This window comes from Heterodontus francisci, chromosome 13 (genome assembly GCF_036365525.1).
Source record: "Heterodontus francisci isolate sHetFra1 chromosome 13, sHetFra1.hap1, whole genome shotgun sequence".
Classification (NCBI taxonomy): Eukaryota; Metazoa; Chordata; class Chondrichthyes; order Heterodontiformes; family Heterodontidae; genus Heterodontus; species Heterodontus francisci.
The window spans coordinates 641,871-658,729 of record NC_090383.1 but is presented as its reverse complement, the minus strand read 5'-3'; the positions used below and the strand labels follow the sequence as shown (position 1 = coordinate 658,729).

Sequence of the window (16,859 nt, the reverse complement as noted above, 5' to 3'; positions counted from 1 at the left end):
AGGGGAAGAGCATGCATGCCTTCCTCGGCAGATAAATATTCTCATGAAAAAAACACCAGTGTTAGGCGGAAAAGGCTCTATTATTGGTCCTTGGAATGTATTGAAACAGTATTGTCCTCCTAACAGATGCAACTCAATTGAGCTGTTTCCCAAAGTTTTAACAGTTCCTGCAGCTGATGTTGCAGGCTGTTTCTGCCTTTGGTGGAAGCTTCATTCAGCCAGATCTCAGTATTGTTTAAAACAAAATTAGACATTTATTCCCTCCAGACTTCGCTCTTGTATTAGACTTGCAGGTTCAGATAGCCTAAGCCATCCAACAGTTGTATGTAATTTTACATTTTTAATATTTAAACTGTCAACTTGTTTGTCCTCATTAGTGAGTGAATTTCATGCCTGGATGGGTGATTCAACTCAACTTGTTTTTCTTGTGGTTTAAAGCAGTTGTAACACCACATTGTTAAGTTATGTGAAATTATAAGTGAGAAATTGATGCTAAAATTCTCTGCCACCCAGTTGAAATGCAGAATCTCTTTATTGATGTGCAGAATATTAGAATTTCTATATTGATAGATGCATCAGTCCAAACAGCTGCTTCCTAGAAGAAATGAACTTAAATCCATGACACATAAGAGATTGGCATTTTGAGTTGTGGGAAGTGTTTTTAAGAATTTTCTTGCTTGTTAAGGTGGAGGATGTTGGTGATCAGGTATAGAGTTGTTCCATTTCGGGTAGTCAGTGTTGCCATCAAGCACTCTCAACTCTGGTGTAGCACGGCCAGGTATAGGGTAAAGCTCACTCTACTGGAACTGGGAGGGTAAAACTAGCAGGAAAGACTGAACGGGCCTGGGCTCCTTTCTGTAGAAAAGAGGAGGCTAAGGGGTGACCTGATGTAAGTGATTAAGATAATGAAAGGATTTTGATATGGTAGATGTAAAGGAGATGGTCGAATAGCCTCCTCCTACGCTGTAATGACCCTCAGATGTTTCTACTTGCGGGGGAAGTCTAAAACTAGAGGCCATAAATATAAGCTAATCACTGTTAACCAGTTCTGTCCAGTTCTGGGCACCACACTATAGGAAGGATGTGATTGCACTGGAGAGGGTGCAGAGGAGATTCACCAAGTTGTTGCCTGGGCTGGAGCATTTCAGCTTTGAAGAGAGACTGAAAAGAAAAAAGAAAAGAAAAGAAAATTACAGCACAGAAACAGGCCCTTCGGCCCTCCAAGCCTGCGCCGATCCAGATCCTCTATCTAAACATGTCGCCTATTTTCTAAGGGTCTGTATCTCTTTTCTTCCTGCCCATTCATGTATCTGTCTAGATACATCTTAAAAAACGCCATCGTGTCCGCATCTACCACCTCCGCTGGCAACGCGTTCCAGGCACCCACCACCCTCTGCGTAAAGAACTTTCCACGCATATCCCCCCCTAAACTTTTCCCCTTTCACTTTGAACTCGTGTCCTCTAGTAATTGAATCCCCCACTCTGGGGAAAAAGCCTCTTGCTATCCACCCTGTCTATACATCTCATGATTTTGTGCACCTCAATCAGGTCCCCCCTCAACCTCCGTCTTTCTAATGAAAATAATCCTAATCTACTCAACCTCTCTTCATAGCTAGCGCCCTCCATATCAGGCAACATCCTGGTGAACCTCCTCTGCACCCTCTCCAAAGCATCCACATCCTTTTGGTAATGTGGCGACCAGAACTGCACGCAGTATTCCAAATGTGGCCGAACCAAAGTCCTATACAACTGTAACATGACCTGCCAACTCTTATACTCAATGCCCCGTCCGATGAAGGAAAGCATGCCGTATGCCTTCTTGACCACTCTATTGACCTGCGTTGCCACCTTCAGGGAACAATGGACCTGAACACCCAAATCTCTCTGGACATCAATTTTCACCAGGACTTTTCCATTTACTGTATAGTTCACTCTTGAATTGGATCTTCCAAAATGCATCACCTCGCATTTGCCCTGATTGAACTCCATCTGCCATTTCTCTGCCCAACTCTCCAGTCTATCTATATTCTGCTGTATTCTCTGACAGTCCCCTTCACTAACTGCTACTCCACCAATCTTAGTGTCGTCTGCAAACTTGCTAATCAGTCCACCTATACTTTCCTCCAAATCATTAATGTATATCACAAACAACAGTGGTCCCAGCACGGATCCCTGTGGAACACCACTGGTCACACGTCTCCATTTTGAGAAACTCCCTTCTACTGCTACTCTCTGTCTCCTGTTGCCTAGCCAGTTCTTTATCCATCTAGCTAGTACACCTTGGACCCCATGCGCCTTCACTTTCTCCATCAGCCTGCCATGGGGAACCTTATCAAACGCCTTACTGAAGTCCATGTATATGACATCGACAGCCCTTCCCTCATCAATCAACTTTGTCACTTCCTCAAAGAATTCTATTAAGTTGGTAAGACATGACCTTCCCTGCACAAAACCATGTTGCCTATCACTGATAAGCCCATTTTCTTCCAAATGGGAATAGATCCTATCCCTCAGTATCTTCTCCAGCAGCTTCCCTACCACTGACGTCAGGCTCACCGGTCTATAATTACCTGGATTATCCCTGCTACCCTTCTTAAACAAGGGGACAACATTAGCAATTCTCCAGTCCTCCGGGACCTCACCCGTGTTTAAGGATGCTGCAAAGATATCTGTTAAGGCCCCAGCTATTTCCTCTCTCGCTTCCCTCAGTAACCTGGGATAGATCCCATCCGGACCTGGGGACTTGTCCTCCTTAATGCCCTTTAGAATACCCAACACTTTCTCCCTCCTTATGCCGACTTGACCTAGAGTAATCAAACATCTGTTCCTAACCTCAACATCCGTCATGTCCCTCTCCTCGGTGAATACCGATGCAAAGTACTCGTTTAGAATCTCACCCATTTTCTCTGAGTCCAAGCATAACATTCCTCCTTTGTCCTTTAGTGGGCCAATCCTTTCTCTAGTTACCCTCTTTCTCCTAGGCTAGGGTTATTTTCCTTAGAGCAGAGAAGGCTGAGGGGGGACATGATTGAGGTGTACAAAATTATGAGGGGCATTGATGGGATAGATAGGAAGAAACTTTTTCCCTTTCGGAGGGGTTAGTAACCAGGGGGCATAGATTTAAGGTAAGGGGCATGAGGTTTAGAGGGGATTTGAGAAAAAAAAATTTCACCCAGAGGGTGGTTGGAATCTGGAATGCACTGCCTGAAGAGGTGGTAGTGGCAGGAACCCTCACAACATTTAAGAAGTATTTAGATGAGCAATTGAAATGTCATATCATACAAGGCTACAGGCCAAGTGCTGGAAAATGGGATTAGAATAGTTAGGTGCTTGATGGCCAGCACAGACACGATGGGCCGAAGGGCCTGTTTCTGTGCTGTATGACTCAGTGCTAAATTTGGGACAGTTTTATGCTGTAGGCCCAAGCCCACCAGCAACTGGATTAAGAACTGCTCAAACTCATTTTGCTGGACTGAATTTCATTCAGGTCATAGAGTCATGTCCCACAGGTGAAAGACCAGCCAGCTTCCTCAGGTTGTAGAATATATTCAAATTATATACCCATGCTTCCACTAAGCACTGTCCTGATGTGATAATTCAAGATGACAGAGCTGGAACATTTAGGACGAAATGCTCTGCCTTTGGTTTTGCATTGCCCACACACTAATCTAGTTTTAAATCTGTTCAGCTTCTACATTCAAGCCTTCCTTCCTACCAAGACTAAGGCCCATGTTTTGGCAATTGCCATGGCTGTGTTTACATTCTCATGGTCCCAATGTTACATCCTTTAACTAGTACACAAATAAACTTTAGAACTTCACTGGCATGCTCATCATTTTATCAGTGACTAAATTTGTCTCCACATACTTCTGAACAAAACTGGTAGTGTTTAAAATAAATTCATAAAGAAGTTTAATATAAGATAAATGTGAATAACCACTTTATTGTATGTGACTACAGATGGAAACAGCAATTGGAGAGCCTGCAAATCAACAGAATGGGTTCAGACCAGGTCTGAAGACTGACCAGGTTTCATCCATTGATCTGGATCACTTTGAAGCTGAGCTGCAAATCAAGACAGATGACTTAGAGAGAAAGCTGCAGTGTAGTGAGGAGATCCCTGATGATGATGAAAAGGTAAAATATAGAAAATTGCTAAACTTTTACTTAATGTAGCCTCATTGGGGAGTGTGCCAAATATCGTACCACCTTCAAAATATCTTGATGTGATAAATATACTTGATGCATAAATATGTGAAAAGATTGTCATGGTGCATTTACAGCTGCTGTTTAGTTTTAGTTTAGTTTAGAGATACAGCACTGAAACACAGGCCCTTCGGCCCACCGAGTCTGTGCCAACCATCAACCACCCATTTATACTAATCCTACACTAATCCCATATTCCTACCACATCCCCACCTGTCCCTATATTTCCCTACCACCTACCTACACTAGGGGCAATTTATAATGGCCAATTTACCTACCAACCTGCAAGTCTTTTGGCTTGTGGAAGGAAACCGGAGCACCCGGAGAAAAGCCACGCAGACACAGGGAGAACTTGCAAACTCCACACAGGCAGTACCCAGAATTGAACCCGGGTCACTGGAGCTGTGAGGCTGCGGTGCTAACCACTGCGCCACTGTGTCGAAGTTCTGTGGCTCATTGGGTAGACACACTGCTTGATGTAGACCATTAACATCAGGAAGTCCCTGGTGCAATTCCTGCTTGTTGCTGAATTAACTGATCTCAGCAAGGGTGCTACAATTGAATTAAGGGAGGAGAAAAATCAACTAATGCATCACTTGAGCCGTATGGCCACCTCCTGTGCCGTATGTTGTCTATATTTCTAAAAAATCCAGAGGTGCGTTGCATAGAAGACTTACCTTCAAGCTAGCCTTTCTTTAACTCTCCCTACCGTCCTGCAAGGCCTCAGCTTCTGTTTCTTCCTATGTGAAGCACCTCGGATCTTTTTCTACATTAAAAGTACTGTATAAATGTAAGTTTCACGTATTAGGATCCTGCACTATTTCCATAGTTATATCAGCGCAGAAGGAGGCCGTTCGACCCATCAAGTCTGTGCCGGCTCTCTGCAGAGCAATCCAATCAGTCTATTTCCCTGGCTCTATTGCTGTGGCCCTGTAAATTTATTCCCCTAAAGTGCCCATCCAATCTCCTTTTGAAATCATTCCTCGTTTCCGCTTCCACCATCCTCGTGGGCAGCAAGTTCCAGGTCATTATCACTCACTGAGTTTTAAAAAAAAGTTCTTCCTCATTACCCCTGCATCCCCTGCCCAAAGCCTTAAATCTATGTCTCTTAGTCCTTGTACAATCAGCTAATGTACCTTATCCAAACTTGTCATAATCTTGTAAACCTCCATCAAATCTTCTCTCAATCTCCTTTACTCCAAGGAGAACGACCCCTGCTTTTCCAACCTAACCTTGAACTAGAATCCTTCATCCCTGGAACCATTCTGGTAAATCTCATCTGCACCCTTTCAAGAACCCTCACATCCTTTCTGAAGTGTGGTGACCAGAACTGGGTGCAATACTCTAGTTGTGGCCTAACCAGAGCTTTATAAAGATTCAGCATAACTTCCCTGCTTTTGTACTCAATATCTCTATTTATGAAGCCCAAGATCCCATATGTTTTAGTTTAGTTTAGAGATACAGCACTGAAACAGGCCCTTCGGCCCACCGAGTCTGTGCCGACCATCAACCACCCATTTATACTAATCCTACACTAATCCCAGATTCCTACTGCATCCCCACCTGTCCCTTTATTTCCCTACCACCTACCTATACTAGGGGCAATTTTATAATGGCCAATTAACCTATCAACCTGCAAGTCTTTGGCATGTGGGAGGAAACCCACGCAGACACAGGGAGAACTTGCAAACTCCACACAGGCAGTACCCAGAATCGAACTCGGGTCCCTGGAGCTGTGAGGCTGCGGTGCTAACCACTGCGCCACTGTGCTAACTGCTGTCTCAATATGTCCTGACACCATCAAATATTGATGCATGTGAACCCCAGATCCCTCTGTCCCTGTACATTCTTTATAACTCTCCCTGTCCATTTTGCCAAATGCATCACTTCACATTATCTGTATAAAATTTCACCTGCCATTCTGCTAGCCTATGTCCTGCTGCAGTAGATTGGTATCATCCTCACTGTCTTCTGTTGCACCTCCAGGTTTCGTATCGTCGGCAAATTTTCTAATTTTACACTGTATTCCAATATCCAATTCATTTTTTTATATATATATATATATAAAAAAAGAGCAGTGGTCCTATCACTGAACCTTGGGGAACACCACTGTCTACCATCCTCAAGTCTGGAAAATCAACCATTTACCACAACATGCTGTTTTCTGTACTTAAGCCAATTTTTTATTCAAGTTGACACTGACCTTCTGTTCCACGAGCCTCAGTTTTGGCAATCTGCCTTTTATGTGGTACCTTGTCAAATGCTTTCTTAAAATCCATACAGGTAACATACACCGCATTTCTTCTATCAACCTTCTCTGTCACTTCATCAAAAATTGCATTAGATGTAGTTTGCATGGATCTCAGCAAAGCCTTTGACAAGGTCCCACATGGGAGACTTATCAAGAAAGCAAAGGCACATGGGATACAGGGTAACTTGATAAGGTGGATTAAAAATTGGCTTAGCTGTCGGAGACAGAGTGCTGACAGACAGCTGTTTTAGTGACTGGAAGCCAGTGTCCAGTGGCATACCACAGGGATCTTTTCTGGGTCCCCTATTGTTAGTCATTGATATCGTTTATATAAATGACAATGTGGGGGGTAGGATCAGTAAGTTTGCGGATGACACAAAGATTGGCCGAGTGGTTAACAGTGAGGTTGAGTGTCTTAGGTTACAGGAAGATATAGACGGGATGGTCAAATGGGCCGAAAAGTGGCAGATGGAATTTAACCCTGAAAAGTGTGAGGTGATACACTTTGGAAGTAGTAATGTGACACGGAAGTATTCAATGAACAGCCTGACACTGGGATGTTCCGAGGAGCAAAGGTACCTTGGCGTATTTGTCCATAGATCTCTGAAGGCAGAAGGGCAGATTAATAGGGTGGTGAAAAGGCATTTGGGACACTTGCCTTTATCAATCGAGGCATAGATTACAAAAGCAGGGAGGTCATGTTGGAGTTCTACAGAACTTTGGTAAGGCCACAGCTGGTGTACTGTGTGCAATTCTGGTCGCCACATTATAGGAAGGATGTGATTGCACTGGAGGGGGTGCAGAGGCGATTTACCAGGATGTTGCCTGGGATGGAACATTTAAGCTATGAAGAGAGGTTGGATAGGCTTGGGTTGATTTCATTGGATCAGAGAAGACTGAGGGGTGACCTGATCGAGGTGTACAGGATTATGAGGAACATGGACAGGGTGGATAGAGAGAAGCTGTTCCCCTTAGTTGAAGGGTCAGTTATGAGGGGACACAAAGTTAAGGTGAGGGGCGGGAGGTTTAAGGGGGATTTGAGGAAGAACATTTTTTCCCCAGAGGGTGGTGACGGTCTGGAATGCCGTGCCTGGGAGGGTGGTAGAGGCAGGTTGCCTCACATCCTTTAAAAAGTACCTGGATGAGCACTTGGGACGTCATAATATTCAAGGCTATGGGCCAAGTGCTGGCAAATGGGATTAGGTAGACAGGTCAGGTGTCTTTAATGCATTGGTGCAGACTCGATGGGCCAAAGGGCCTCTTCTGCACTGTATTATTCTGTGATTCTGTGAAAAAATTCAATTGGATTAGTCGAGCATGATCTGCCTTTTACAAATCTGTGCTGGCTGTCCTTAATTAACTCAAACCTCTCAAGTGCCTGTTGATCTTTTTTCTCTGATTATTTCTAAAACCTTACCCACTGCTGATAAACTGACTGGCCTGTGGTTGCTAAGAATGTCCTTACACCCTTTTTGAATAACGGTGTCACATTTGCCACTCTCCAATTTTCTGGCACCTCCCCCTTATCTAAGGAAGATTGGAAGATTTAGTACCTAAATACAGAAACGCTTTACTGATCCCAGGTTGTGTATGTGGGTGTGGGTTTCTTTGTGCCTCTGTATTCGTGTGAGCGCATGTGAATGCACTCGTGGGCACGAGTGAATGGGTGTGTGTGCATGCATGTTTGCTTGAGTGTGACTGGGCACATTTATGTGTTTGCATGTTTGTGTGCACATGGGAGCATGTGTGAGGGTGCATGTTGTATGTCTTGTCCGCTTTATACTTGAAAACCTGTGTTTCCAGGTAGATGAAGAGGAAGCAGATGTGGAGGAGATGCTACAGAAAGGAGAGCGGATACTGCAGCTCACTGATGATTATGGACGACGGAAACAAATCCACAAAAAACTGATCCTTCTACAGACAAAGCATGCCACTGTTAAGGTATGAATGGTTGGAGTATTGAGACCAGTTTGTAGCACTGGTGTTAACTGCATCATTATCTGTTGCAGAGAATGATCTTTGTAAGCAGTTCCCAAATTGCTGCAGCGTAATCTGGTTGTTCAGAGATTTAGCTTTGACTGCTGTGAGATTAACTCATTTTGGGTTGAAGACAGAATATTTTTTTTTGCTCTGGTATTTAGGAAGCAAAGTTAATGCAGAAGGGGCAAGTAGGAGAGCTGTCACCTGGGTGGTACCAGTTCAAGAGAGAGGAAAGCCACTTCCTGCAGTGGCTGGATAACATTGAGCGGCAACTGTTGGATTCCTATAGGTCAGAAGACGAGAAGAGATTACAGGTAATAAAATTAAGCTGCTATTAATTTATGTCTTTTGTTTTGTTCCTTGTGGTTTCTTTAAATGAATACAGGCTGTTTCCTCCCCACATGTAGTGCTGTTTAAGGCTTACAGTAAATGTTGATTAGGACTAAAAACATGGAAGAGTTGATTGCTGCTATGTGAATAAACTAAGATCAGCAATATTATTGTGTGAAAATAGTGCAACATAATGCAGGGATGTTGTCTCAAAATGTGCTTTTTCTTTCCAGGAACTGACCCAAGAGTTTGAGCAGAGAAGGCAGGACTTGAATGCCTTAACAAAAACGGGCCAGAGTCTGGGACGGTATAGTGCGTTTCCAGGAAAGGACAGTGTCAGTGTGGAGAAGCGCTGGCATCAAGTAGAGACCCAGTTTTCTACTTATCAACCACTGCATTTGAAGAGTCCAGTGAGTTTATGTTTTTCTAAATTTTAAAAATTCCAATATATTAGAGAAAGGTTTAATTTATTTTAAAATGTGTATTTTGCCACTCTAACATTTACACTGAGATTGTTGGTGGTATTTCACTGCTTTTCTGAAAATGTCATGCAAATGTGAGTTTTCAAAACAGGCAGCGCTACTGACTGAGGAATCCATAATTTGGCCATTGCCAGTTATTACTTTGTTGAAATCAGCTTCATCCTGCTGCCTGTCTCCTCAGGAAGCCCAAATTGTTGCTGGCCATTACACCACTGGTGCATCACAGTACTTCCCATCAGATTATCTTCTGGATATTAACAAGGCATTGCTGGCTCTGGCTGATGTCGAACTACGACTGAATGCACCAGAATTGAACAATGGAAAATACGAGGACTTCTCAAGCCAGGAAGATTCCCTGAAGGTGTGTTGGATATACTGGAAAAGCGGTTTGTTGATGCTTATATCTAAGAATGAACCATATGATGATATTTAACACCACCAAACACTGAATTCACACAGTAATACAGCCCTGTATTATATATTACACTGTGAGCAGGATAGAATTGTCCTGAATCATACAATACTCTGTGTGTCACATGCTATAACAGCTCTGGTATAAAACTGTGCATCCTCCATCTAACTGAGAAATGCTGCTGGGAATTTGCCAGTTTGTCCCGATTCATTTTATAAACACTTAGTTCATAGATTATCTAGTTGTTTATCCTTGGAGAAGCTGGTGGTCTCCTTAGAGCAGAGAAGTTTAAGAGGAGATTTGATAGAAATGTTCAAAATCATGAGGCGTTTTGACAAAGTAAGTAACGAGCAACTGCTTCCAGTGACGGAAGGGTCGGTAAACAAAAGATGCAGATTTAAGGTGATTGGCAAAAGAACTGGGGGGAGATGAGGATTTTTTTTTTTAATGCTGAGATCTAGAATGCCTGAAAGGGTGATGGAAGGAGAACCAATAGTAACTTTCAAAAGCAAATTGCATATATGCTGAGGGAAAATAATTTACAGGGCTGCAGGGAAAGAGCAGGGGAGTGGGAATAATTGAATAGCTCTACCAAAGAGTCGGCACAGACATGATGTGCCAAATGGACTCTCCTGTGCTGCATCATTCTATGATTCTATGCTCTCATTTACTAACTGTGGAACCTTATATATGAAAATAAATCAATGTAGTTTTATTTTTGCTGGTTTGCTGTCATTTCTTAGTTTTAAAGCATGCAGCTGTGGTTGGAACCTAAATCAAAATTATACCAAATATTTATTTTTGTTCTATGATTGAGAAGAGGTATTTTGATGAATAAGGAAACCTTTATTCAAGTTAGTGTGGTTTTAAAATTGTAGGTAAAATGCACTGTAGCAGAAGTTGTAAAGTACATGGATTTGGTAACCCAAGACCTGAAATTTTTTTATTCTTTCTTGGAATGTGGGTGTCGCTGGTAAGGCCAGCATTTGTTACCCATCCCTAATTGCCCTCGAGAAGGTGGTCGTGAGCTGCCTTCATGAACTGCTGCAGTCCATTTGGTGTGAGTACACCTACAGTTCTGTTAGGGAGGGAATTCCAGGATTTTGATCCAGTGACAGTGAAGGAACAAAAAGAGAAAGTGCTGGAAATACTCAGCAGTTCTGGCAGCATCTATGGAGAGAGAAGCAGAGTTAATGTTTCAGGTCTGTGACCTTTCAGCAGAACTGTCGGATAAGACAAAGGATGAAATGAAACTGTGGAGAAAAACAGCTTTGAGATAAGATGAGGTGGTGCTTGTGGAGAGAGGTGTCAAGTGTGTACATGTGGCGGCACTTGGCACTGAGTGTGGATCTCAGGATGTGGTGAAAGCAGCAGTCTGAGGAACGTTGTATTTCTTGGGGATACCAGTAATCCTGGGTGGATTCAAAACATGAAGGATGGAACTTCAGTTGGAATCCATGTGGAAAAAGTCAGCCGGAGACAGTTGCTGAGGAAGGAAATGTGGCTGTGAAAACGAGTTTTGGTAGATACCTTATCAAACACCAGGAGGGAAATTGAAAGCAATGAAGGTGAACAAGGTAAAAGAGCCAAATGGAAATCCTGTTGGAGAGAAGAGCAGAACTACTTCAAGGTAGACATTCCGGGAAGAGAAGTGGCAGTGAATTAAACACTAAAATAAAAACAAAATACTGCAGATGTTGGAAGTCTGAAATAATAAAGTACTGGAAATGCTCAGCAGGTCTGGCAGCATCTGTGGAGAGAGAAGCAGAGTTAACGTTTCAAGTCTGTGATCTTTCATCAGAACTGGTGTTGGATCAGGTGCCTATCAAGCGGGTGGCTTTGTCCTGGATGGTGTTGAGCTTCCTGAGTGTTGAAGCTGCATTCATCCAGGCGAGTAGAGTGTATTCCATCACACTCTTGACTTATGCCTTGTAGATGGTGGATAGGCTTTGGGGAGTCAGGAAGTGGGTTACTCGCTGCAGAATTCCCAGTCTCTGACCTGTTCTTGTAGTCACAGTATTTATATGATTGCTGCAGTTCAGTTTCTGATCAATGGTAATCCCCCAGATGTTGTTAGTGGGAGATTCAATGGTGGGAATGCCGTTGAATGTCAAGGGGAGATGGTTAGATTCTCTCAATGAAGATCGTTATTGCTGGCACTTGTGTGGCGCAAATGTTACTTGCCACTTATCAGTCCAAGCCTGAATGTTGTCCAGGTCTTGCTGCATATGGACAAGGACTGCGTCAGTAACTGAAGTTACGAATGGTACTGAACATGGTTGGGCCTAGGATACTAACCTGAGGAACTCCTATATTGATGTCCTGGGGCTGAGATTGTTGGTCTCCAACAACCACAACCATCTTTCTTTGTGCTAAGTATGACTCCAACCAGTGGAGACTTTTCCCCTTGATTCCCATTGACTTCATTTTGGCTAGGGCCTCTTGATGCCACACTTGGTCAGATGCTGCCTTGATATCCAGGGCAATCACTCTCACCTCACCTGTTGAGTTCAGCTCTTTTGTCCATGTTTGGACCAAGGCTGAAATGAGGTCAGGAGAACCCAAACTGAACATCGGTGAGCAGGTTATTGCTGTTTAAGTAGCGCATGATAACGCTGTCGATGACATCTTCCATCACTTTGCTGATGAGCGAGAGTAGACTGATGGGGCGATAATTGGTCGGATTGGATTTGTCTTGCTTTTTATGGATAGGATATAGCTGGACAATTTTCCACATTGTCGGGTATATGTTATAGCTGTACTGGAACAGCTTGGCTGGGACACAGCTAGTTCTGCAGCACAAATCTTCAGTACTGCAGCTGGGATGTTATCAGGACCTATAGCTTTTGCAGTATCCAGTGCCTTCAGCTGTTTCTTGATATCACGTGGAGTGAATCGGATTGGCTGAAGACTGGCATCTGTGATGCTGGGGACCTTAAGAGGAGGCCGAGATGTATCATCCACTCGGCACTCCTGGCTGAAGATGTTGTGAATGCTTCAGCTTTGTCTTTTGCACTGATGTGCTGGGCTCTATCATCATTGAGGATGGGGACATCTGTGGAGCCTGTGAAGGTGGGAATTGGGTTCACATGGGAATTCGCGCAAAGGGGGAAAGAGGAATTGGCGTATGACATTCCAGCAAAGAAGGTAAGTGATTGGTGAGATTTTCTCCTTTTCTCTTATCTAAACTAAGGAATTTTAATTGGGGATCGTATAATGCAACGGAAACCCCACATGCCACATGGAAATATTAATTTTGTCGTATGGAACTTTACCTGAGATTTTTACTGGACATTATTACAAATAACTTTTAAAAAGCAGGACAGAGCAGCTAAAGATGGCCACACAAGTTTGCACATGAAAAGTCAAAGGCTGATGGGAGACAGAGATGATTGCCGAGTCTTGCCAGAACAGTGGGGGTGCTCTCTCCAGCAAAGTCCCAGGGAAACCTCGGTGGCAGCTACTAAGCCTCGAGACTACAGATCCTTACAATCAACAAACAGAGGACATGGGTAAAGCCCCTCTCCTGCCTTCAGGAATCTCAGAAGCAAGCCCAAATTGTGCACATGGCCCAGCGAGGACTTCAAGCCTTTAACTTCAACTGCAGACACAGAGATTCAGTATTTGAATTCCACTTATTAAAGACTTTACTTCAGCCTCCCAACTCTGCTTTCCCTCTGTTATCTATTTGTATGTGTGTGTGCCTCTCGTGTAAATGTGAGCATGGACGCATCGTGCATTTTAGTAATTTTAACCTGTTCAGAGTGATGAGGTTAATAAAGTTACATCTTTCTTGTTTAAACTCCCCTGTCTGGTTCAGTTGCAAGTATATATTAGAGTAACAAGAGCAACTGCTCACTGAATTGGTAAGTTAAATCACTGTAAAAAGATAAACCCTGTTGCAGTCAAATCAGAGAAGGGGCGAAAGGGGAGCCTGAGACCCCTTCCTTACCTTGTCGTAACAGAAATTTGGGGGCTCTAGTCTGACATTGTACCCACAGACAAACAAGAAATTGGAAGTGCGAAACCAAATTGATCCCAATTTTAAAAAAAAAGACTTCAATACAGCTTTTCTTGTGGTTTGATTTGCTAGAATACTAACATGTCCGCTTCTGAAGCCAGCACCTCCCCAAGCCAGGGTGAAGTAACTTGGGGTAAGTTAAAGGCCCTGTCTATGGAAGAGTTGAAAAATATGACTGGGCGGTGTGGGATTACTTTCCATGCCAAAGCTAAGAAATCTGAATTCCTAAGGCTTGTGGCCAACCATTTTTCCCTCGAACTTAAAGAGTCAGAGGCAGGGTTGGAATTAGACTCAGAGGGCAATGTTAGCAAAAATACAATTAGAATAGAGGAGACTTGAATTAGAAGACAGGGGAAAAAAAAAGAGTGTGTGTGACAGGAAAGGGAAAGAGAACTTTCCAGAATGAGTTGGAGGAAAGGGAGTTGAATTTGCTAGGGGGCAAAAGAGTAAGCACAGTGAAAGCATGGCCAATATGGGGGCTACACTGAGCTCAGGGCTGTGTGCTGAGCTCTTAAAATTCTCCCAGTTGATCCCAAAGTTCAGTGAGGGAGACATGGAAGCATTTTTTATAAATTTTGAAAAGCTTGCAAGGCAGTTAAAATGACCGGCCGAGAGCTAGGCACTACTGCTACAAAGGTTGGTGTGGGAGAAATGGGATTCGATTCATGGGGCACTGGCACTAGTACTGGGAAAGTGGGAGCTCTACCATTGGGACGGTTTACATCTGGACCATGCTGGGACCAATGTTCTGGCGAGTCGTATAACTAGGCCGGTAGAGAGGGCTTTAAACTAAATAGTGCAGGTGAGGGAAGATGTGATCAGTTAAACAGAGAGGAGAAGGCAAGAGAGCAAGATAGCAATAAGGGTACTGTTAATCAGTGTGGCAAGAAGGGACAGAGCATACAAACTTAAGAGTGTGCCAGCAGATAAGGCTAGAGGTTGGGAACTAAATGGGGGTGAGGGGAGATTTAGAAATTCGAAGAGAAAGGTCGAGGCATTGGAACAGTATCGTGTTACAAAGAACAAAGAAAATTACAGCACAGGAACAGGCCCTTCCGCCCTCCAAGCCTGCGCCGATCCAGATCCTCTATCTAAACATGTCGCAAAGAACATGTTGTTGGTAAAGACAAGCAGAATGGGACAGAAAGGGAACAGAGAATTTAACAAAAATTGTACATCAGCGGATCAGGTCATTGCAGGGAATAGAAGTAAAAAAATTGTTACGATCAGATGAGGAGGGGTTGAAGGGCTCCCCTCTTTTCCCTCCTTGTTTGACCACAACAGGTTTATCTCTTTTTTTAAATAGATATGCTTGATTCGGACGGGTTTTCTTGAGTTTAACAAAGAAAGAGGTTACTTTTATTGTACTTAAACCGATCTAAGTAAAATAATAAAATACGCTTCAACTTTAACACACACCCACACTTGAAGCTCACAAACTAACACACATGCAGACACACACACAGAGGTTACAGAGTGGGGGAGGATAGATTGGTTGAATTAGAGTCCAGAGAAATAAAAAGAGGTATACAGTCTGTGGAAGTTGGTGACTCAGCTAGCTTCAGGCTGAATTCGGTGGTCGTGAGGCTTCTGGTTTGAAGATGTGGATGACTGATGCTGTGGTTTTCCTGGAGACAGCGATGCGGATGCTTTCCTTCAAGGGGTCTCTGTCTGCAGCAGTGATGGGCCTAACTGGTTACGGCCAGTAGACAGGGTTCAAAGCTTGCAAGGTGGATTGGAGGGAGAGAGGGAGGAGGGACCCCACTTGGATCTTCTCTTGTCAGTCTCTAGCTGCTTGTCTGGTTGCTGCAGAGAAAACACCAGCTTAAGCGCACAGATGGGGGCCTGTCACATGACCATCATCCAATGATTCAACACGGTGGTTACCAGTGTGTATTCCCTCTTGGAACTTAATCAGTCCATGTCTAGGAATTCCGTTCTCAGAACCAGGGTCTCATTGTTCAAGTGATTAGGTTTGAGAGGTTTGTCTCCACCAGTTTAATGTTCCGGTGATCGCGGTGATGCCTTGCTATTGGGAGCAAGGTACTTCACTCAAATTCCCCAGGTCATTGTTCTTGAGGGGACTAAGTAGACAATCCGTCTCCACCTCAATCCATTGGAATGCGGAGTATACTGATGCAAATTGGGGTGGCCATCTTAGCTGCTAGTAGAATCACCTTTCATCTGTTTCTTTTTCTTTTAAATTTAAATCAGGATTCCAGCCAGTGGATTAAAAAAATCATCATTCGACATTGCACATTTGCCTGACAAAATGAAAGCTTCTTTATCTGAATGTGTGAAGCATCTCCAATAAGATAGATGAACTAGTGGCACAAATTGAGGTACATGATTTAGGTCTGATTGCCATTACAGAGACATGGTTACAAGGTGACCAAGGTTGGGAAATAAATATTCCAGTGTACACAATATTTCGGTAAGACAGAATGGCAGAGGAGGAGAGGTAGCCCTGATAGTCAAGGATGACATAAGGACAATAGAAAGGGTATGGCCTCAGAAGACCATGAAGTAGAATCCGTATGAACACTGGTAGGAGTAGTTTATAGCCCCGCCCCCCCAGCCTTCCCCCAACAGTAGTTAGACAGTTGGACAGAGCATTGAACAAGAAATTATTACAGCTTGTAACAAAGGCAATAGAGTCACAGAGTTATACAGCACAAAAACAAGCCCTTCGCCCAACGCATCTATGCCAACCATCAAGCACCCATCCAATCTAATCCCATTTTCCTGCACATGGCCCGTAGCCTTATATGCTATGGTGTTTCAGGTGCTCATCTAAATACTACTTAAATGTTGTGAAGGTTCGTGCCTCTACCACCCCTTCAGGCAGTGTGTTCCAGATTCCAACCACTCTGTGGGTGAAAAAGTTTTTCCTCAACTCCCCTCTAAACCTCCTGCTCCTTACCTTAAATCTATGCCCCCAGGTTATTGACCCCTCCGCTAAGGGAAAAAGTTTCTTCCTATCTACCCTATCAGTGCCCCTCATAATTTTGTATACCTCAATCAGGTTCCGCCCTCAGCCCTCTCTGCTCCAAGGGAAACAACCCCAGCCTATCCAGTCTCTCTTCATAGCTGAAATGCTCCAGCCCAGGCAACATAGTGGTGAATCTCCTCTGCACCCTTTCCAGTGTAATCACATCCTTCCGATAATGTGATGAC

The 16,859-nt window shown here is 43.7% G+C and overlaps 1 protein-coding gene across 7 annotated transcripts in view; it reads left to right on the top strand.

Annotated features, from left to right (window-relative positions):
- The window catches only part of LOC137376165 (utrophin-like), a 904,611-nt gene that overhangs the window by 314,071 nt on the left and 573,681 nt on the right, over positions 1–16,859 (top strand). For 6 of the 7 annotated variants that reach the window (XM_068044198.1, XM_068044197.1, XM_068044199.1 and 3 more), the window contains 5 exons: positions 3,961–4,137; positions 8,261–8,398; positions 8,599–8,751; positions 9,001–9,177; positions 9,431–9,610. In XM_068044198.1, coding sequence (XP_067900299.1) covers positions 3,961–4,137; positions 8,261–8,398; positions 8,599–8,751; positions 9,001–9,177; positions 9,431–9,610 — 825 coding nt within the window. The remainder of the gene's footprint in view (positions 1–3,960; positions 4,138–8,260; positions 8,399–8,598; positions 8,752–9,000; positions 9,178–9,430; positions 9,611–16,859) is intronic. The other variant, XM_068044202.1, reaches the window with a different exon arrangement.